Source organism: Cyprinodon tularosa, unplaced genomic scaffold, assembly GCF_016077235.1.
Source record: "Cyprinodon tularosa strain WSP-4 unplaced genomic scaffold, ASM1607723v1 ctg53, whole genome shotgun sequence".
Lineage (NCBI taxonomy): Eukaryota > Metazoa > Chordata > Actinopteri > Cyprinodontiformes > Cyprinodontidae > Cyprinodon > Cyprinodon tularosa.
In genome coordinates, this window is record NW_024039263.1 from 183,809 (window position 1) to 207,607 (window position 23,799).

At 38.7% G+C, this 23,799-nt stretch overlaps 1 protein-coding gene across 2 annotated transcripts in view; it reads left to right on the forward strand.

The window, feature by feature from the left end:
* Window positions 1–10,359: 10,359 nt before the first annotated feature.
* LOC119795984 (matrix metalloproteinase-16-like) overlaps window positions 10,360–23,799 on the forward strand; it is a 103,313-nt gene continuing 89,873 nt past the window's right edge. Inside the window, exon 1 of one of the 2 annotated variants that reach the window (XM_038304262.1) lies at window positions 10,360–10,867. In XM_038304262.1, coding sequence (XP_038160190.1) covers window positions 10,742–10,867 — 126 coding nt within the window. In that variant the 5' untranslated portion in view covers window positions 10,360–10,741. The remainder of the gene's footprint in view (window positions 10,868–23,799) is intronic. The other variant, XM_038304264.1, reaches the window with a different exon arrangement.

The following is a 23,799-nucleotide window of genomic DNA, read 5'->3' on the forward strand; positions in this document are numbered from 1 at the left end:
GGAGGAGGCAGACGGCATGGGGGGACCAACAGCTGGTGAAGGTGGTGGAACTGGACCGGAGGCGATTGACAGCAGGGTAGGGAGGAGATGAAGAGATGGCTTGGGTGGTGGAGGTCTGCTGAAGAGCTGGGCGCTGGCTGCTTGGTGGTTCCACTCCAACTCTTCAAACAGTTCATATAATACTGGGGGAGAAATGAGTGTGGAGTTTGAGAGGAGAATCTGTTTAAGTTGGCTAGTTGCACTCACCCTCTTCCAAGGCGGTGTAAGGTTGGATATTGAGTCCAGAGTATTGCCTAGGTTGAGGAAAATGTCCCTCAGGGTGTCCAGACTGGGCTCTGCTGGGTCCATTGTGGTTGGTTCCTATTGTCAGGGTTTAGTTGTGGTTTGGACCCAAATGCAGAGGCAGAGGCTGAGGACAACTCTTGGGAGTTTTAATGGGGCAAAACAGTAAACAAAGGCAGGGATCCAAAAATGCAACTAATAATAAAAAGGCAAACCAGAACAGAGGAGACATCTGGGGAAAACCAAACACGAGAAGCCAGGGAGAGACGAGGAACGTGGACAACAGCACGGGAGGACAGCAAAGACAAGGAACCAACAAAGAGTGAGAGCAGAGGGAGAGCATATATAGGAGAGAGAGACAAAGGGAGGGCTAACGAGCAGACAAGGAACAGGTGTGAGAGGAGACAACGAGGGAGCCAAGGGGAAAGGAACATACACACACACAAGAGGGCAAAAGGGGACAACAGGAAAACATGAGAACTAATATAAATCTAGAAATACAACAAAACTGGAATTAAACCAATAAATCTAGAAAACAAGGAGCAAAGTAAAGAACAGCAGAACTAAGACCATGACAGTGTTATGTTATGATCCAGACTTCATGTTGACAACAAATATTTGCCATTAAAATGTAATAACATCTATATCTGCAAACATTTCACATATCATATGCCCACTCTAAAATGTGCTTAATACATACCAATTCAATAGATTATGAGATTTTCAAAAACATAATTTATTTAAATAATTCAATTCACTTAGTAAAACAAATATAGATCAAATAAATACTGACTACTGTTTTCCATCCTTTATTTCTCTTAATCATGGTGATTTTCCTCTTATAGAGAATAAAAACAAGCTATTGAAGACTGGACTATTAAATCAGACTAATAAAAAAAAAAATCTTAATAAAAAAATGTAGCTTTGGTGAAAATCATCTTTAATACCAAATTAATGGTTGTTTTTTTCAAATGTTTTTTTTAATAAGACTCCAATCAGACCGGATATATATCTATATATATATATATATATATATATATATATATATATATATATATATATATATATATATATATATATATATATATATATATATATATATATATTGAATATATTTGTAAATAATGTAAGGGAAACTTAGCCAGAATTACTTTTAAATCAATATAAAGATCAGCCCGGTCGACTTAACATGATCAGTTTTCTGTGAAATAAAAAAGAACAAACGTTTGTTTTTTTCCATGTTTTGTTTAAAACAAAAATTGAGGCCTCTACAGATGCAGCCCAGTTAAGTGCTGTGATCTTTATAACTGCATCTCTCTTTTGACCTTTCCATGTACTGTAATGTTTTTTGGAGTTCATTTTAATAATAGTAAAGAGACATCCAGCCTGTGTTCAAAGCCAAAAAAAAAAATCCATAGTTATCACCATGTTTTCTCAGTTCATTTAGCAACAAAATCCACCAACTATTCCACTAACTCAGAAGCACCGTCTCATTAATTACTTTCTGTTCTCAGTTGCATTAAATAGCTTTTCATTGTACAAATTGGTTTTTATTTTTTTATCCAAACCCTTCATCTAACAGACCCCCCTTGTTCCAGGCGGCTGTGAAGCTGAGAATTTTATTCAAATATTCCTTTCTTTTTTTCCAAGATGGCAATGTGTGGGATGCAATCATACAGAAAGGGCCGGTTTCTGCTGGATGTGTGGTGTGTCCATGATTTAAACAAGCCAGTGCACAGCTTCACATGGCGGGGCATTACAGCTGGCTTAAAGGAGAGCTGCTCTCTGCCTTGTTTAAACGTCGAGGAAGCACAATTACATTACTGATGGCCGACTGATCGGAGCCAAGGGCCCCTAGATGTGTTGATTTCTTGTTTCTAAGAGCTCAGCCAAGGCGTGATAAAAAAAAATGACAATATTAGAGGTTCAATTAAGATTCAAAAGCACATTTTGGTAAAGCTTCTTCAGTTATGATGCGTGGTTGTGAAAACCACACTAGGTCTTCTTGGCAAAGTTGTTCTTTATGCATATGTAGGAGGCTACTGTACAAGCTAGAAAAACAAAACTCAACATTTCCATCTATTTTTGAACAGCATGTTTTATTGTGTGCTTGCAGCATTTAAACTCCAGCCCAGAACATTTCATTTAAAGGCCAAATGAGACTTTCTGTTCATTTCAAATAACAACAAACAGAAAAAAAGGGATTACAAAATTACAAACATTAGGTTGTGCATGCAACAATTTTAGCAATTTTACACAAGTTGTGTATTTATTTTACCACTCTTAAGATATTGGGGATTTAAAAACCAAATAAAAGCTTCCAAACCTGGAGAACACTTGCTGGAATAAAAGGCACTGCTTTCTTTTCATGATCTATTCCACCGGTTTACTTTGGCTCAGGTGGCTGATCAAACATAAATCAATTTGAGGCCTTGTTGAGAAGGCTGCCTCTTATAGTTCCAAGCTGAACCCGGAGCAACATCTGGAGAGGAAATGTGATCGACTCATAATCACTCCCCAACTCAAGAGTAATGTTGAAAACAAAGACTCCTACGACAGGATTTTCTGAGGCGAGACAGTGGAGGAATTAGTCATTTTTGAAACCTACCATCACCCCGAGCATTTACAGTAAAACTGTTGCTTTTATACAAAAGTAGGTTATAACAGATGCCTGTATTCAGCCCTGTTAGTTGTGATAACCCCTAAGTGAGATGAAGTGCAACAATTTTCCTTTAGAAGTAAATTAGTAAATGCGGTCCAGCTGCTCTGTAAGCTTGTTGAAGGTTTGTTAGAAAACAAACATCTGTTACCTGTGTCATAAAGAGCAGCAAACATAGCAGACAGGTTGGGCATAAAGGGCTGGAGAGGTGAAAAACAGGGTGAGCTTAAAAACTATTTATCTGGTTTCCAATGTTTCATGGAAATTTACAAAGGAAAAATAGTAAGCATTGCAAAAAGCCTTCTAGCCTCAATCTATTTTTTTTAAAACTTGTATTTGAAATTCTATGACAGCCAAAAAAGTAACAGTAGCATAGGGGTGGTTAAATTATGCTGTGGTGATGCTTTTCTTTAGCAGGTTAAGTTTAAGGGTTGAAAAGACTTGAATGTCAGCCTTCCAGCAAGAAAACAACTTTAAACTTAGACCCGTGACAAAAAAAAAAAAAGAAGGGGGATGGTGGAATGTTTTCTGGGAAGTATACATAGCCTTATTATTATAGTCCATTAACCTATAGCGTTATGCTTGGTATGGTTTTTACATGTAGGGTACGCTGCGTCATTGACCTTGATCAAGGCACTGACCCAAGGCCCACTGGGATCAGCTCCATAGTCATGGTAGGACACTTCTCTGATTTTATTTTGGAAAATCTTTTGGCAATGAATCTATTAAGATTTGGAACAAAACCTCACAAAACATTAATATCTGAATCCTTTCAAGTCAAGTATTTTTTTTTTTATTCAAATTCAATTAATTAAATGGAAACATCTGAAACAATTTTCAAAATCAAAAAACAAATTCAAATACATTTAAATTAGCCTGAAAATGAAATAAGCTTATATAAAATATAATAATTTTGCTCACCTTTCAAATATTCATTTAGAGTATTTATTTTATAAAATAGGCTGTTTATCAGAAATCAGTATTGCCTCTATTGGCTAATTTAAAGTAAGCTAAAGTAAGGTTACATGCTGGCAATGAATGAGTTAAAACTGAACTCAAGCTATTCACCATCTATCAGACATTTATGACCATTGGCCAGACATTTACATCACATTTTGCAGTTCTTTCAACATAATAATCTTAACAGGTGTCTTAAATTGCTTAATTAAAAAGCATTTTTCTGACCTTCGAGTCTCTCCTCCAGGTTTCCTCTACTGCTCCACTTGTCTCACCAACATCTAGATTCTGAAAGGGCAAAACAGCAGCGGTCTAGAGATTAATTTTATGTTTGATTCACAACCAAAATGCAGATTTTGAATGTGCAGCCATGCCTGTACACTCTAGACTAATTCTCGTGTGTGATGACAACTTTAAAGACAGAAAAATGTTTGCGCTTCAAACTAGTTCACCTAGTTTTGCATGCTATCACTATGTCCAGAGATTAGGACTTCTACATATTTGGTGATACAATAGTGAGCTTATAAAAGGTAATGTCTTGACTTTTGACTTACCTGAAGCGAGCTTGGCCTTGATGCTGTTCAGAACGCCGTCACCTGCTTCGCTGGCTGCGCCACTGAGGTCTAAAATGAAATCTTGTGTGCCCTCTGGGCCACCGTAATTTCGTCAGGCTACTCATAAGCGCACAGCCTGCCAAATGTTGAAAGGGCAATATTTTTGCCATTACTATTAATATATAATAGAAATTTACACATTCAATGATATAAAGTCAAAGGCGATGGTATGGGGGAGATTGTCATTTAAGAAAAGGGATGTTTTTCAAGATTTTTTAAAGAAGGGGGATGCCATCCCCCCTCAACTCGTGTACTGCCCATGACTACAAAGGAATGTCTTACATGAAGGATATTCATGTGTCAGAATGGTCTAATCAAAGTCGAGACATAATTCTTTTGGTACCTTTTTGTGTTTAAAAACACGATCCGTTCGATCTGCAAAAGGAACATTGTGTAACGTTTAGCCAGTAGAGCGCTAGACCTGTAACTTCCAGGTTTAGCTTCCCTGAAGGTAATGGATGATGGCACCAGTGGCAGCTGCTGCTCTCTGAAACAGGGAAGGCTCAATTCCATCCATCCATCCATCCATCCATCCATCCATCCATCCATCCATCCATCCATCCATCCATCCATCCATCCATCCATCCATCCATCCATCTTCTTCCTATTATCCGGGGTAAGGTCGCGGGGGTAGCAGCTTCAGTAGGGAGGCCCAGACGTCCTCCACTTGGGCCAGCTCCTCCTGGGGAACCCCAAGGTCAGCCGAGAACCATAGTCCCTCCAGCGTGTCCTGGGTCTGCCCCTGGGCCTCCTCCCGGCGGGACGTGCCAGGAACACCTCACCAGGGAGACGTCCAGGAGGCATCCTGGAGAGGCTCAATTATGGTAATTCAATCCAGATCTCATGTATTGTATTAAGAAATGTTGAAACACATAAAACACATCACTACAGCAGGTGACAATAGCTGTTGAAGCCATCTGGAATAATATAATGCAGAAACAGGTGACAGGAGTTCAGCACAAGCAGACTGTTCTGACTGAATGACCAGCAGCATCCTGTTGCTCCAGAGCATAGGGGAGGACGAGTCCAATAGCGCAGGAGTCCCCAACCACCGGGCCGCGGACCGGTACCGGTCCGTCAGTCATTTGGTACCGGGCCACACAGAAAAAAATACACTATATTGCCAAAAGTATTTGCTCACCCATCCAAATTATTGGAATCAGGTGTTCCAATCACTTCCATGGCCACAGGTGTATAAATTCAAGCACCTAGGCATGCAGACTGTTTTTACAAACATTTGTGAAAGAATGGGTCGCTCTCAGGAGCTCAGTGAATTCCAGCGTGGAACTGTGATAGGATGCCACCTGTGCAACAAATCCAGTCGTGATATTTCCTCGCTCCTAAATATTCCACAGTCAACTGTCAGCTGTATTATAAGAAAATGGAAGTGTTTGGGAACGACAGCAACTCAGCCACGAAGTGGTAGGCCACGTAAACTGACGGAGCGGGGTCAGCGGATGCTGACGCGCATAGTGCGAAGAGGTCGCCAACTTTCTGCAGAGTCAATCACTACAGACCTCCAAACTTCATGTGGCCTTCAGATTAGCTCAAGAACAGTGCGCAGAGAGCTTCATGGAATGGGTTTCCATGGTCGAGCAGCTGCATCCAAGCCATACATCACCAAGTGCAATGCAAAGCGTCGGATGCGGTGGTGTAAAGCACGCCGCCACTGGACTCTAGAGCAGTGGAGACGCGTTCTCTGGAGTGACGAATCGCGCTTCTCCATCTGGCAATCTGATGGACGGGTCTGGGTTTGGCGGTTGCCAGGAGAACGGTACTTGTCTGACTGCATTGTGCCAAGTGTAAAGTTTGGTGGAGGGGGGATTATGGTGTGGGGTTGTTTTTCAGGAGCTGGGCTTTGCCCCTTAGTTCCAGTGAAAGGAACTCTGAATGCTTCAGCATACCAAGACATTTTGGACAATTCCATGCTCCCAACTTTGTGGGAACAGTTTGGAGCTGGCCCCTTCCTCTTCCAACATGACTGTGCACCAGTGCACAAAGCAAGGTCCATAAAGACATGGATGACAGAGTCTGGTGTGGATGAACTTGACTGGCCTGCACAGAGTCCTGACCTCAACCCGATAGAACACCTTTGGGATGAATTAGAGCGGAGACTGAGAGCCAGGCCTTCTCGTCCAACATCAGTGTGCGACCTCACAAATGCGCTTCTGGAAGAATGGTCAAAAATTCCCATAAACACACTCCTAAACCTTGTGGACAGCCTTCCCAGAAGAGTTGAAGCTGTTCTAGCTGCAAAGGGTGGACCGACGTCATATTGAACCCTATGGATTAGGAACGGGATGTCACTTAAGCTCATATGTGAGTCAAGGCAGGTGAGCAAATACTTTTGGCAATATAGTGTATATATATATACATAATTTATCAACGATCAGAGTCTGAGTAATGTTTTATTTTGAAAAATATAAAAAATTGCGGTATTCTTTCCCAATTACATCAGTTGGTGCATCTGTGCCTCTTGACACAGGTCAATTCAGGTCAAGACTCATCCTATCTATAACATCCTATTTTTGTGAAGCTGGATTTTCTGCGGTTACAGCGACCAAAACAAAGCTATAGAGCAGACTGGGCATCAGGAGAACAATTTGTGTGTCATTGTCTCCGATTACGCTTAGATGGGACCGGCTTGTATCGCCGGTGTATCAAAGACAACACAGAACATATTTATCATACAGTAAATAAATAATTATGATATGCACTGGAACAAAAAAGACTAAAGGTACTCTTGGAGTAATTTATGTGTTTTGTACAGTTTTATTTTATTGATGATTTTTATTATTTTTCTCTGCTAGATTTCATGATTCCTGACCCGCAAATGGCTTCTTGGTTCATTTAATATATCAGGTGGTACATTTTTGGTACATTTTTTTATAAATTTTTTTATTTGGTGCGCCAATGAAAAACACTTGCCCCAATTAAATCCTCAATGGATCCAATCCTTTCCAGTTAAACAGGTGAAGTTTTAGGGACGCTCACACAAAGCATCAAGTGATGTAGGCCTATTCAGAACTGGTTTTAAAAATGTATATATCTCAAGTTAAGCTATGTTTGTGTCAAAACGGACAAAGTATTGTAAAGCTTGAGGTACTCTGGACAGTGTTTTTTTTTTATTTTATTTTCTTCTTTTTCAATTCACTACTCCCTATAATTGAAAGTATGTGGTTTTATGTAGGAAAATGTTAGAGGGTTTTAGTGCTAGGAATCCTTTTTCAGGATTATATCTATCCGAATCAGAACTGGAACAGACTTGTTAATCTCCAGAACACAGCGCTGTATGCTATCTCTGGGTCTCTTCATCTAAAATAGGAGCAGTTTATCCTCTGCAGATTGCAAGCCTCCCCTCATCATATCTTTCCTGCTAATCTTTTGCTCCTGGAGAGAAGGAAGCGTACAGAATGATTTGGGTTTTTGCTGCCAGGAGATTCAGGATGTCTGACTGGGAGCAGATGCAGCAGTGAAGAGACGGAGACGCGTTTGCAGGAAGAGATGCTGGCAAAAGCTCTGCACTAGTGGAAGGAAAACTTGGAACAGGACAGAAACAGGGTTTTTAGGATTACAGAATGAGAGAAAAATTATGACAGGAGAGATAGGAAGAGACATTTAAGAGAGGGATATGAATGGGAAAGAAGAGAAATCAATATCTACAGAGAACGGTATTATTATATATACATTTACTGTCTGGCTGAACTTACCAGTGACATTTGTGACAATCTAGTGCAGCTAAACTAGACTTAAAAATTTAAATTGTGGAAGATCAATGTCACTAATAAATAAAATTATAATAAAATTATTTTTAATTGCAAATGAACATAAATCTTAAAAAATGATTAGCTTAATTAAGGGTATAGACATGCAGTGTTGAATTCATTTATTAAGACAGATACGCCTTTTTTGGCCTGAAAATGCAGATTTAAGCTGAGCCTTGTACCCCCTGCTACTCCTTTATTAATACATGAAGGCCCTTCGCTCGAGAAGCCACGGAGCTGAGTGACAGGATCACATTATCATCATCTCCTTGGTAATAAATTGTGTCATTAATTTATGCTCCACTGAATACACTGATGAGATATATCAACTATCTCTGTTTTCCCTCATTGCCCTCTCTCCTAAACAGGAAACTCAGCACTTTAAGTGCCGTCAATAAATAATTGGTGTTAAATACAACCTTTGATAGTAAATAACACAAATACCGCCTATATGCTTTAGAAGCCACAATGAGAACCACAATGAGAGTTTGAACCTGAATCACAACTATCAACATGGTTCTTGCATCATAACTGCATAACTGACTTTTCAAATTCATTTCAGTAATTGATATCACAACTAAGGCTGCTGAGTGGCGTATTGGGTAGCAGCCGCCTTGCAGCAAAAAGATCGGCGTTCGTTTCCCGGCCCGTTTCTTTTGCATGGAGTTTGCATGTTCTCCCTGAGCATGCATGGGTTCTTTCTGGGTACTCCGGCTTCCTCCCACAGTCCAAAAACATGACTGTTAGGTTAATTGACCTCTCTAAATTAGGTACGAGTGGGAATGGTTGTTTGTCCTGTTTGTCTCAAATCATGGCTCTCTTCTACTCATCCACTCTACAGGAAACCTTGGCTAAGATGTACAGAGCTTTCACTGGTTCATACACACATCTTAGACCCTTTACATCTGTGTGTCCCAAGGATGTTCCTCGCCCCGCATGACTTAGAGGTGCGCAATGTATGTACCCCACCTCTCACTCGTAGACAGCTGGAGATGGCACCAGCACCCCTGGCGACCCCAGTAGGGATAAGCGTGACAGAAAATAGATGGATGGATTTACACAACTAGCCTGTCCTTCAAGGCCTTGTTTATAATTTTTCATTTGTTAGGTTTGTTAAGTTTCCCCAACTTTAACCTATTAAAGAAATAAACAAAGACAGAGTAAGATTTTTCCTGACCAGGCTTTGCAAAGGGAAAATGCACAGAGCTTTGGGAAGTCTTTGTGCAGTTTCGTCCTGTACCAAGCTTGCAGGCTTATTTATTGAGCAGTAAAGTATTTAGTATTTGGTTTTTACATTTTTTGACAAACTATATTTTTGGTGAGTTTTATTAGCTCAGATTTCAGAGACTTAACTCATAGAAATGATTTCAAACAAAATGACTATATTATCTTTTTGGGTTAACCTGCATTACATCTTGAATTGTAAAAAAAAAAAATCCTTTATGTTTAATAAAAAAAAAAAACCTTCAGGACAAATTCCTTAGCAGAAATAAGAGGAAAACATCATTCTGCATGCACTAACAACAACTCAGCGGACTTAATTTGCATTTACTTTGAATAACAGAATCCTCTAAACTGCTCCTAATAGTAGGGTGATCTGAAGAAGGACTGGTTCTGTTATCGCCCTCTACTGGCTGAGAACGGTATTACTACAAAATCAACACTAAAAATTAAACATCTAACATTAAACAAATATTAAAAATTTATCTTTTTTTAATTCGAGTAAAAGTTATTCTAGATAACCATATATCTCTTTATTTAACATTTAAAGTTGACAGATAATAGATTTGAACCATTTTTGTGTCATTTTTAAAGTGCAGTCTTTGTTAGTATAATAATTAACCTAACAATGGATGCTGTCATCTGGAAAAAGAAAATAAGCCGGAACTCCATTTGTATACAGCTTATGTAATGATTTATTTACATAAAATGAAGTACAGTGAACGATAAAAAAAAGGCTGCAAGTGTTGAGCTAGTGTGAAAGAGAGCTGCCTGGATGAGAGCTGTTTTCATTGGAGACTTGGGATGGAGAAGCATAGAGGGGAGGGAGGGGTGGTGTTGGCAGGGAGCGCATGCGCAGTAGGTGGGAGTCGCAGTTGAAAACGGGCAGCTATGCCGCGCGCCTGCAGAGAAGGAGCTGGACGCGTCCGCTTAGAGCAACGGCCGGAGCACCGGAGGACCGACCCGGGGAGTGCTTCACTGGGAGGCTGCTGACAGGCGACCGCTTCCCCGGGGAGAACCTCCTCCCCTAAACTAAAACAGCAAAAATCAAAAACGGCCGAGGAAGAGGAGGACAAATCCGCTCCTACTCTCATTTCTCCCCCTTTCTTCTCAAACATCCCCTCAGCTTTAGAGGAAAAGCTCCAGAGATGTTGCTGCTAAGCGTCTAGGATCTGCTCTGTTTACAGCGACCGTGAACCGAGCTGAGCTGCGGACAGTGAGCGTCAACACCGACCGCCTTCACTATGCTTTTATTAGCTCTCCTCAGCAGGAGATGTCTTAATAGTCGCTCTATGGGGACGTTATGCTTGCAGTTGTTGCTGTGGATTTTATGTGCCGTGAACGGAGAGGAGCAGCCGTTCAGTGTGGAGGTAAGACCTGGATCAGTCTCTGATGAGATAAACAAGCCTGCTCCTTTATGGTCCCTGGATTCTGCCTGTAATAACGCCAGAGGAATAAAGTATTAGAGGCAGAGCCTGGATCTTTGTTTACGGAAGAGGATTAGGGCCACTGAAAAAAAAATAAAAAAGGTTCACTGATTTTTAAAATTTCATTTCAGTATAACATGCTGAAAAAGGACAGAATTCTGACTTTCATCTCAGAATTCTGACTTTTTTTTCCTGAGAATTCTGACTTTAATCTCTGATTTCTGACATTTTTTTCTCAGAATTTTGACTTTATTCTCTGATTTCTGACTTTAATCTCTGAATTCTGACATTTTTTTCTCAGAATTTTGACTTTATTCTCAGATTTCTGACTTTAAACTCTGAATTCTGACATTTTTTTCTCAGAATTCTGACTTTAATCTCAGATTCCTGACTCTTTATTCTCAGAATTCTGACTTTAATCTCTGATTTCTGACTTTATTCTCAGATTTCTGACTTTTTTTCTCAGAATTCTGACTTTAATCTCAGATTTCTGAATTTTTTTCCTCAGAATTCTGATTTTGATCTCAGAATTCTGATTTTGATCTCAGAATTCTGACTTTGATCTCAGAATTCTAACTTTTATCTCAGAATTCTGTCTTTGATCTCAGAATTCTGACTTTTTTTTCTCAGATTTCTTACTTTTTTCTCAGAATTTTGACTTCAATCTCTGAATCCTGACTGGATTCTGACAGCTAATAAACATGTTAGCAACAAGCCAAAGCAATGTCTGTTTTAGAGACTAAACCAGCTCTCTTGTTTTAATCACCTTCTGCTCTTTCATTAATGAAATGGCATCACCAGGGCACACCCCTTGGGCGTGTAAAAAGTCACCTAATTCCGTCATTTTCCACCAATTTGTTACTAGCCCTCCCAAACTCCTCACATCTTTGTCAGTGAACTGAACGCTCCCACATCTCTTCATTCATATTGCCCATCTACATTAAGATCCAAAATTCTGAGATTAAAGTCAAAATTCTGAGCTTAAAGTCAGAATTCTGACTTTTCCCCCATATTAAACTGAAATAATATTTAAAAGAATGTGTTATTTTTTTTTTTTTCAGTAGCCCTAATCCTTTTCCATAGTTATTCCCACAATAACAACAACAGAGGCTTTGTGGGAAGCTCAGCTGCTCTGTTGCTCCACTTGACCAATTTCCTCACTTTGTTTTTGTGCATAAACAAGCGAGGAAATAGGATCTAAAGAAATAAACAATGGCAGGGTAAACAAAAACATTAAAACCATTAATAGTCATAGTGGGAGGAGGTTACTGGTATTTTTGTTTGCAAAGGTTTCAAAAAGTTAAATATTGGGACATCACTGAGATATTCAGTTGTATTGTTTCCTTTCTTGAAAGAAAATTTCATCTGAATGTGATGTAGAGAAAATTAAAAATATTTGTACAAAGGTATGCCGAAGCTGCAAACCATGGAAACAAGAGATAATCCTCTGCCCCCAGTTGTTGCACACTGCCACTCAGCTGGCTGAAAAAACGTTTTTTGAAACTTAATGAGGATGAGTTATCTGTTTAATTCAAGTACAGCTGTTTTAAAACTATGATTGACGTGTCTCTAAAGTAGACAGCCTAATTAACCAATGCTTGGCTTGCAGAAGCAGAATGACAGAAACATGAAAGCTAAATTCGGCAGGTTTCTTTTAGACTTTTGTTTCAGTTGATCAAATCAGGATGGTGACTTACTTAAGCTGCAAAAGCAACATTCTAAAAAGCCAGGTGACTGGTTTCATTTTGGCTTTATAATCTTGGCACAAGTCAGCTGGAGCTGCATAAAGGAGCTACTGGTGCATTGTCTGTGCAGATGTCAAATTTAACTGGTGACATATGGGCTTTCAGATCCTGGAGCACTGCTTCTGCACTTTGTCATAAATCAGTTCTTATGATATAGCCCAAATGTTTTACTTCGCTTATTGAACAGTTGGTTCGCTAAATGTAAAAAAAGGATTCTAATCTATTTTATTGTTTGCAATCAGTCTTTGTTTTAAAAACCTACCTTTCAGTCACTGACAATTCTTTATCTTTATAGGAAAATGTCCCCAAAAAGTTGTCTAACTTGGAGGTCTAACCACCCAAATCTTGGTGGTTGATGTCATATCGAAGAATGAAAACTCTTGTTTTGCACTGCCTGATCTGAAAATTGTAGCACTAAGTGGTTTCAACATGAGCACGGATCTCACAGAGGTCGCTGTAGCAAATATTTGAACTGGACAGATGCCAGATGTTTGTTTTTTCAGTGGTCACTATGTATGCTCAGCAGAAAGGTATCTCTGGAGACTAAAGCAAGGGCACTTCCATGAGATTTCCATTCGGATAACCCCCCCGTTTTTTTATTTTTTTTTAACATCTAACTTTGATAAATAATTGTCTCATCGATCATCTGAGGACCACGAAATGTTTTACTGAAGGTCGTTCAACCCCCACATCCACATGATTTCACAGGCTTGATATATAGGTGTCCTGTTTGGCTACAGGCTTTTTAACGCCTCATGCCCACATGACGAAAAATGAGCCCTGATTTGGTCTGAGAATCCTTCCTAATTCTTCAAATCTGATCCAGATTGAGCTACTTCACTGCTATCTCTGACCAGGACAGACTTTTAATTGTCTTATGCTGAAAAAGAGAGACCTATCCCATTCAGTAATGATGCATGACACCATTCACAGCATAATTAAAAGTGTAATTTTCACATTAACATCTCTGTGGTGCTTCAGAGCATTCCATTCTTCCACATTGTCCCCTTTGAGTCGTAACATCCTCCTTCCAGCCTTCGCCACATCCTTGAAATGCTTTTCTGAGAACACAGCCATGACGCTGTGATTTGTAGCTTAGAAATCTCAAACATGTAGTAAATCAGAGTGCAGCCTCCACATGACTAAAGCACGCTTATATATTCTGAATAATGCATTTAGTCAGAGACAAAGGAACTCTTGTGTTTTCATATGAAGAAGTACGAGTACGTATGAGAAAGCTATGCAACACTGTACCAAAGCTGAATAGTAGTGATTTCCTGTCATGTAAAAGAAACTGCTGAGAACACTTTTGACAGAGTTTTCTTGCTGTGGTGTTCAATAAAGATGGTTTCATTAGTTTGATACCTCAGAGCTGCCTGACATCACAGCGTGGGTGCAGGACTTCAAAGCTACCAAACATGTGGACCTTCTTTTCTCTTGTTTGCTTTTTTTGTGCCCCTGGCTTAACTAACTCCATTAGGTTTGTTTTCACAGCCAACTAGCTCAAAAATGTTAGCTGGCTTTAAAGGTTCATTATCTGCCCTCATGGGGACTCAAAGTGTGATGTTTCTGTTTTCACATTGGCTGGGTGTCTCAAAGGGAACTAATAAAAGAAAATAAAGAGTTAAAGAATGAGTTGACCACAATATCAGGGCTTCAACTAAAGATAATTTGACCGTCTTTTCAATTCATTGATTAATAATCAGATATAAAAAGGTGTATAATTGGAGGATTTTTTTGTAGGTCAAGGCAAATTTATTTGTATAGCATAATTCAATTCAGTTTATTTATATAACGCCAATTCACAATACAAGTCATCTGAAGGCACTTTACAGTTCACCAGATCATACAGTCAGATTGATTCAAAGTTTTCTATCTAAGGAAAACCAGTTGATTGCATCGACTCATTGATTCAAATACAATCCCTCAAACTAATCATGCTTGTAGCGATAGTGGAGAGGAAAAACTCCCTTTTAACAGGAAGAAACCTCCAGCAGAACCAGGCTCAGTGTGAGTGGCCATCTGCCGACTGGGGTTCAATTCAGTACAAAGACAATGCAAAGTGTTTTACATGATTAAAATATAGGAAAATGAAACAGAATCAAAGCAAGTAGGAAAAAAATGCAGAAACAAAAAAGAACTTAAGAAAATAAATGATTTTTCAGTTGAACTGTTTAACTAGAACAGTCGAAGGCAATCCTAAACAAATGTGTTTTTAGTCTTGATTTAAAGGAACTCAGGCTTTCCGCACTTTTACAGTTTTCTGGAAATTTGTTCCAGATAAGTGGAGCGTAGGAACTAAATGCTGCTTCTCCATGTTTAGTTCTGGTTCTAGGTATGCAGAGCAGGCTGGAGCCAGAATACTTGAGTGGTCTGGATGGTTGATACACTGATAGCAAGTCTGTGATGTATTTGAGTGCTAAGCCATTCAGAGATTTATAGACTAACAGAAGGATTTGAAAATCTATTCTCTGAGATACAGGGAGCCAAAGTAAGGACTTTAGAACTGGGGTAATGCGCTCTACTTTCTTAGTCTTAGTGAGGACACGGGCAGCAGCGTTCTGGATCAGCTGCAATTACTGCTGAAACAATTACTCATATTAATTGTGATTAATGAAACAATCTTCAACTAATTTAGTAATGGATTAATCGTTAACTGGTGTATAGAGACTCTAAAACCTGTCTTTAGCTGACAGAGCAACCCATTTAGAGCAGTAATTGTAAAAATTGTAAAAGATTATATAAACATTTTTCCATTTAGGATTAAAAAAACTTTTTCATCTGTCAATATGTTCAATCCAGAACTCCACAAGTGGAAAAGTTTGAGTTTCACCTGTTTAATGAAGTAAAACAAATCTTTAAGGAACCATTCGCTATCCAATTATTAATGAATTAATTGAAAAAATAATCTAGAGATGAATCGATTTGCAAAATAATCGTTAGTTGCAGCCCTAGTTTTTGTTTTTACTGTGGCAATTGAGGAGTTCTTAATATAGCTTATTTTCTGACAAAGAAGAGATATTCATCTTTGAATTACAAAATGTCTATATTTCATAGTCTTGGCTTGATTGCTGTTCCCAGTGAGTTGATTCTTAAAGCGAATGGCGTGATTTAGAGTCTGTATTCTGAAGCTTATAACTACAATAGTTAAAATTCATCACAGTAATGATTGATGATGATAATTAAAACAATTCAGTGTTTTAATCCTAAACAATCAGACAAAATAAAAATGGAAATTAGAGTTGCACAAACTATTCATTCAGTATCCCCTCATTGGCTCTGCTCACTTAATCTAGCAATCCAGACTGATAATAAGCACTCAGGTCTACGTCTACCTAGAGCTGAAACAATTAATCGGATTAATCGTTAACTGGAGTGTAGAGACTCTAAAATACGTCTTTAGATGACAGAAAAGTCCACCTTGAGCACCAATTATATAAAAATTGTAGAGAGAAATGTGTAAACATTTTGCATTTAAGATGAAAATCTTTTTCATCTGTCAATATACTCTAAACAGATCTCCTCAAGTGGAAAATATTTATTTTCACTTAGTTTAATTTCACAAAAAGTCTTTAAGGAATCTCTCTATCTGATTATTAATCATTTAGTTAAAAAAATTATTAACAGGTTAATCGATTTGCAAAATAAACGTTAGTTGCAGCCCTAAGTCTTCCCATTATCAGTCTGGGACTGTTCCGATCTAAACCGTTTGGGGAAAGGACTGATATTCAGCCTGATAGAAAAGCTAAAACGACTGCCTACCTGAGTTTGGTTTTAGCCAATCATGGTAACCAATGGAATAGCAGCAGACGCCATGAGAAACCACAACTGCTCTTTTTGATGTTCTTACTGTTCCTCATTCAAAGATGCGATGCTGGATTCTGACAAACCGCATTGATGGCAGCAGCTCCACATACCTCCTCCTTTACTGCCATGTTTGTTTTGGTTTGGCTGTGGGGTCGGTAGCTTTTGCTTCAGTCAAAGTTTGGGTGATTGTCTGACCTGCTTTCGGCCGGTCTCGAACGGTTGAAGCGGGAGCGGAACAAGCTGAATTCTCTGGTGTTTGCAAACTGAGCTCTCTGATACAGCAAGAATTAATCTCCCAGGCAAAGCTGGAGTTCTGTATTTGAGAAGTCAGTTACTAAAGAGTTTTTTTTTTTTTTTTTCTGTATGTGTCAAGCTTTTCCTTATCTTTTAACTCAACAGAACAACATGCAGCTTCAGGTGAACAGCACTCCAGCATGGCCTTCCTGATACTACTTTAAATTCAATTTCTGGGAATGTTTTTATTGTGGCCTATATGTATAAAACACATGTGCCACTACTGTTGGATTTATTCAAACATCATAGAAATGTCCTATTAATAGATAACTCAGTCTTTTACATATATTTGCTTGTGAGATGACGACCCTGAAAATAAAAATGGATGGCATTACCTACTTAGCTTTTGATTAAGCTAACATTCTTCACCTGAGCTCTTTAGAGCATGCGTTCAACTGCAATTTTCAGTCAGTTGACCTTCAACTGCAGTGGAAAAAAAAGCATGAATCTAAAGTGAAGTATGTATTTTTGTATGTTGTAATATTGCAAGTATTTTATTGCCTGTTTATCTCAAGGGAACATGTTATGTATTTTTTATATAGTCCTTGTTATCTGTCAAAATCAGAATCAAATTAAAAATATATTTCAAACAAAAGCTTTCATTTTTGCATCCCTAAGCAGAATATTTTGTGCATTTTCTTATTATTTTGTTGAATTTTTGCACAATTTAGGTTCAGATAGACAGGAGACTAGTGTCTCCCCGTCTGTCTGCAATCTTATAAACAGTTTATTTTTCTAAAAAAAAAAAAAAAACCCTGTGGAGACTGAGCTGGTCTCTCTGGAGCCACGCTCTGCCCTTGCAATGACGCCGAGGATAAATGTGTTTGTCTCCCATGTCTCCAGTAGAGGTTGTAGAAGGTAATAACAAAGGCAGAGGTGAGCATTTCCACTAAATACCAGGAGTGGTTTGAGTTCATCTGGCTGCTGCCCTGTAATCGCTGGTCTGGCTGCTGTCTTTTAGAAACCATTCCCCATTTGACAGGCAGCTTCAGTGACAGCTTCATCGACTAATTAATGTAGAATGCCACAGTCTTCTCATTGCTTTTCCTTTCTCGTCCCTGGGATGTCATTTTTACAGCTCACACTGCATGTCAGGCAGTTATAAAAATGGTAATTTGTACCAACTTCTAACGCTTGCAATAACACTATTGCTCCGTCCGTCTGTGATTTGAATCGTTAAGTGCTGTTGGCCATCAGATTGTTTCCCCATGTAGAACTTGGGAATCTAGATATTATTGACCAAACTCATAGATGATCTGTTCATTTTGAGTTATTTTTCCCACAATTTGGCATAAGAGCTTGAGAGCTTTTGAAAACAATTTCTGATTGTTTCTGCTTTTATTATCTTTCATGCTGTTTATTAAATATAAAAACAAAAGTAAAACGGATGTTTTAATGTTTTATCTGTTTATTTTTGAAGGTGAGGAGAAATTTAGCAAGAAATATCTATATTTTTTACATTACACTAATGAGAAAAACACTAACGTTTTTGGTGTAAATGGCCACTTAAAAAGTTAAAAATATTGTCATTGTAGATGAGTTATTAGTGTAACAGAGGATTGTTTTGAGTGCAGTAATTGTTGGTTTTATCTTCCCAAGTGTAAGAAAATCTAGTATTCAGCCTGTTGTAAACAGTCTTAACGGTAGCAGATGCTCAAAAATGACATTACGCTAAAGGCTAAAGGTCATAGAAGGATGGGAGTTTGGGAAATAAGAGAGGAAACCAGAGGAAAGTACCCGATTATCACAATATTAATCAATGTAAATCAATTTAGCAAAACCTCCTAATATCGTGTAGCCCTTAACCTTAGGTAATGATGCCTAACATTCACATTATGTTTATACAGCTTTGATTTCTAATTCCTGCTGTTATAAAGCTTTTAACTGACAATACTAATTAAACCATGTTTCAGTTTCAATATTGGAGAGCTAACAATTTAATTCAACTCAGTTTATTCATATAGGGCCAATTCACAACACATGTCATCTCAAGGCACTTTACAGTTCAAATTGATCCAAAGTTTTCTATCTAAGAAAACACTGCTGCATGCATTGAATCATTGACTCGAAGGCAATCCCTCACACATGCTTGTAGTGACAGTGGAGAGGAAAAACTCCCTTTAACAGGAAGAAACCTCCATTAGATCAAGACTCGCTGTGAAGAGAAAGATTTTAAAAGTGGCACTCCCCCTCCCCCCTCCGTATGAAGCTACGTTCTCACCGCAATTTCAAACGCGCATCTCACAGCAAAACTCAGCAAAGCAGAGGGAAGCTGACTAACTCAAATGTAAATAAACTATAATATTATTGTGGCTCTCAAGGTAGCATGCTAGGATTGGCAATACTAACATACATACATAAGTTTTAGCTTGTTATTTTTAGCTATACTTGCCTTACGAGTTTTCTGAAAGGCTGTTGTAAATAATTCCAGCAACAGCCAAAACCTGCACACAAAGGAGGGACAGATGCATCCGATTGGTTTTTTTTCCATTCGGGCAGAATGGCAGGGATTGGTTGGAATTTTGGCTTGCAGTTCTCACAGACCTCTGATTTTTCTTCTTTCCTTTTTCTGAATAAATAAAGTATTGACTACCCTCAGGATGGAAGAAACATTTCACTCAATATAAGAAAAAGTGTTTCTGAACAGGATTACAAACTAAAGCTTTAGCATTTATATTTTAATAGCATCAAATGTTTCTTCATTGCCTCCATAATTTATAACGGAGACAGTCTGTCAATCTAAGCACGCAGTTTCCGTTTCAGAATCAGAATCAAGTTTATTGCCAAGTAGGTTTGCACTTACAAGGAATTTGACTTGGTGATGGTGGTGCAGACAAAATATATATATATATATATATATATATATATATATATATATATATATATATACAGAATCTGTAGTTATATACAATATAAAACATACAATATTCTATATACAATATGTACGGCATATGTACTATATACACAGTAGGCTGTGCATTAATGTAACGCCCTTTTTCGGCTTATTCTCCAGTTGTGAGAGACTTTTTCGATTGGGTTGAGGTCTTGCCTCGTTGTGCGTCTTTCGTCGTGTAGTATACAGGGGGTAACGAGGGGCGATCAGCGTCTCATGACCATCTCCCAATCAGGAATCCTAAGGTCGGGAGAAAACCAAACATGTTTGAAATTCAGTCGTTTGCATAAGGTGTTTGTGGACAAATCCTGCTGTTGAAGAACAGCCACAAGCATCTATGAGCTGATTTGCTGGAACCTCGAGCACTGCGCATGTACAAACAAGGGAGGAGTTTTTCTTCCAGATTTATGAGTCCGACCAGTGCCATCTTTCGGCACTCAGCCCGACGTGTGGTTTTTTAACTTCCAGTGTGAGCAGGTAGATTGCACCAGAGCGTTGGGCTGTACAGTTTGAGAACATGCATCGTAAGCTGTGAACATTTAAACCTGTGGTTTTGTCATACAATTTGAGCTGTAGCTGCTTGCAATGATTGAAAATATCGCACACTGAAAGCCCGGCTTTAGCTTAGCTTCTAGGTCCTGAACGGGGGAGGGAGAGAGGCAGCGTCACGGGTGTCTCTGGGTCTTGTTGATAAGGCTGGTAGCGGATGGGAAGAAACTGTCTTGTGGCGTGAGGTTTTGGTCCTGATGGACCGCAGCCTCCTGCCAGAGGGAAGTGACTGAAATAGTTTGTTGCTGGGGTGCGAGGAATCAGCCCCAATCTTCCCTGAACACCTCAGAGTCCTGGAGGCGTACAGATCCTGGAGAGATGGGTGATTGCAACCACCCACCTTCTCTGCAGACCGGATGACAAGTTGTCCTTAAAAATCTTATTTCTTATCAAACGTAAAATAATGGCAGTTTAAAGTTTATGATGTTCAGGATTACCATCCTATGTCAGAGATTAGCTTCCTTTGACTTTCTAGCATTGACTCATATTTATTGGTTACAGCTTCCACATTAAAATATTATTTAGATTACAACTGGTGTGTTCCCTTAGTGGAAAAGATTGGATTTTTGAGTGTGGTTTGTTGTTAATTACCTAATAACCGTCTGTATGAGCTAAAATCTAACTGGGTTATTATCTTTCATTTAAAATAAACAAGAAGTTTTTCCTGTTGTCGCTAGGAATTAAACAGACATTAAATTCTGGTGGCTTTTTGGTTAGGGCATTGCTCTTCGAATCCACAGGTTCTAAGTTCAAGCCCCACTCCCACAGACTGCCACTCTGGGTCCCTGAGCAAAGACCCTTAACCCCACACTGCTCCCCGAGTGCCGCACAATGGCAGCCCACTGCTCTCCAGGGGGATGGGTTAAATACAGAGAGTTAATTTCATTGCTCTGCTCTTGTGACAGTGTAATGACAACAAAAAGCAGAAAACAAATAAACAATGATTGTTGAAGTTTGATTAATGTTGTTATGACACGTTTTTATCTTTTAACCATCTGACAAACAGTGCATAGCAACAGGTTGGTGGGGGGCTCTTTTAGACAGAACAATACTGGTCAGCGCCCTAACTTTCCCTGCCTGATCATTAAAAGTGATTTTTAAGTCTTGCAATTTTTATACAAATCACTTTTTACTACTGGTACACTTCGATACTGGTAACCAGTTCATGTATTCTTTATATTTGTGTGCAGAAATGGAAGAGTTTCTCCTGCTTTACTTCAGTGGTGTCTTTGTCTGTTTTGGGTTTTTCACATTTGATCCACTCCTTTAATACGTTTTTTTATTACTGTTTTTTTTGTCTCACTTAAGAGGCATTCCTTAAGGAACACCATGTAGATGCATCAGAGCCTCCTGAGCTTTTCATCGTGTTGATTCCACTCAGAGGCATCAGGTGCAGCTCTGCGCTCTGACTACCATTAGGCGTTTGAGTCATGCCTCTGTGCTCACCAGAGACTGAGTGGAGTTGCTTAGTCAGAGTTAATCTGCTGCGCAACAAAGAAGGGCAAAATTGTTCTCTCATCTGTTGATGCATCTCGTCTCAGATGAATGCATGATTAAATTTACGGTTCAGGTAAACTTTGCTCTCAAGTTGGTGGTAATTGTTTTCTTATGGAGAAGTACAGTATGTTTAAAAAAACCTCTGAGATTTACATGAAAACATCCCAGATGGGTGGAAATGCAACAAAGATGAGATAATGCTGAGGTTTCTGCTCAGTTTAAACTGATATTGGTCCTTTAAACTCAAATTAAAGATTTAAATCTTCCTGTTGTCTTTATCGAGATCCCAGTTCTGGTTAATTTATCTCTTAAACATTTAATACATTTGAACTTTTACCCTCATACACAAAAAAATGGTGAAATCATGGAGGTACATAACCACTAAAATTCTAATTGTACCCACCAATGGTTTATATTGGTTTAAAGTCATTTTGTAAAAGTCTGCTTTTGGAAAACAAATTGATTACTTGACTACGTTACTTACCGTTTACTAGGAGGAGGGTTGTTAGTCCCAATCTTTCTTATATTTAACAACTGTCCTAGAGAAACCAGAGAAAACTGTCCAAAAATGTGGATTAAAGGATAACATGGCAACATATTATAATACGGTCAGAAAACTCCTAATATTTAAGGTTTTGTCTTTTTTTTTCAGCTCCAAAATGGAAGGGGAGTGGCAGCGTAGTGGTTAGGGTTGGATCCCAGAGGTTCTGAGTTTGAGCCCCACTCCCACAGACTGCCACTCTGGGATCCTGAGCAAGACCCTTGACCTTTGTACTTCGACAATGTAATCACAATAAAATAGAATTGTGTCCTTCTATTCTATTCTATGTAGCAACCAACACAATGACTGTTACCCGGTGGCACGAAGCGGTCATTTAACATACATAATGTTCTTTGTTATTATCTTTATTATCTTTATGTTTTTTCATTTCATTGTGAAGTTAACTCTGACTTAAATGGCTTTCGGGACCTCTATAAAGAAAATAAGTCACTAGAAATGTTAAAGATTTACACAAAGCCTTACTTAGTGTTAATTTACACAAAGTTAGATTTTCTAAATAGCTTTAAAAATCAGATCAAGATACATAAACTACTTAATATATTTACCTTGTTTGATTTATTTACAGTAAAGTAATGTACACTGAGGTATTTTTAAACCAGGGCTTCCAAATTTGGAGCCTCCATGAACCATGTTTAAGCACTAAAAGAATCTACTGTAAACCTCAATCTATACTTGTAAAAGCTGGTAGAATGGACGCAAAGTTTTGCAAATTAACTGCCTTAACTTATAATAAAACCAGTTTCAGCAAAATAAAAGGCAAATATAAAAAAATAAAATAACCAGGAACAAGCAAACATACACATATTGGACAAATCTAAATATTACTCATGGTCTAGAATCAAATTAATTGATGTATTTCTTTGTTGTGACTTTATAAAACCTTGCAGAAGCAGGTTTTTTCTGGGCTCAGATATTTACCGTAGTTTTTTCTATTGAACATGCTCCACTTTGACACGCTGGAAAATATCTGAATACAATTTGCTCTTTGAAGCCTGGTTCTGCACAGAGCAGACAACGCAGAGCTGTAAAAACAGCAACAAGTCATTAATGTCTCAGTTCATCTTCCCAGGCGGCATGCTCAGTTCATAAAGTGGCACCTGAATGGTGAAAAGCAGCTAATGTAAATGGGTGTGTAAAAGGTGCTTTGAAATACGTGTAGGCTCTCTCTCCACGTCTAGGGAATTTTTTTCTTAATGTCTCGCGCACATGTTGGTTTGGAGCTACTGCAGGGTGGGTGAGTTCATCGGCCTGCGTGCAGCCACAGTCCTGCAGGTCATCGGACCAAAGGAGGCATTTTAATTCAGACTGGAATATAACCACAGATAACTGGGCTAATAGATCTTGCATGCTATTTTTATCGATAGACACCGGCTATGTGTTTTCACTCTGCCATTTCCCAGAAATTGCTTGGCAGCCAGTCAGTGTACTTTTGTACTTCTGTGTGTTTTTCCTTGAACTTTCTGTTAATGAAGTTTGAATGTTTCTTTCCTCCCTGCGGCACAGTTGTTATCAGCATCGGTATTAACTA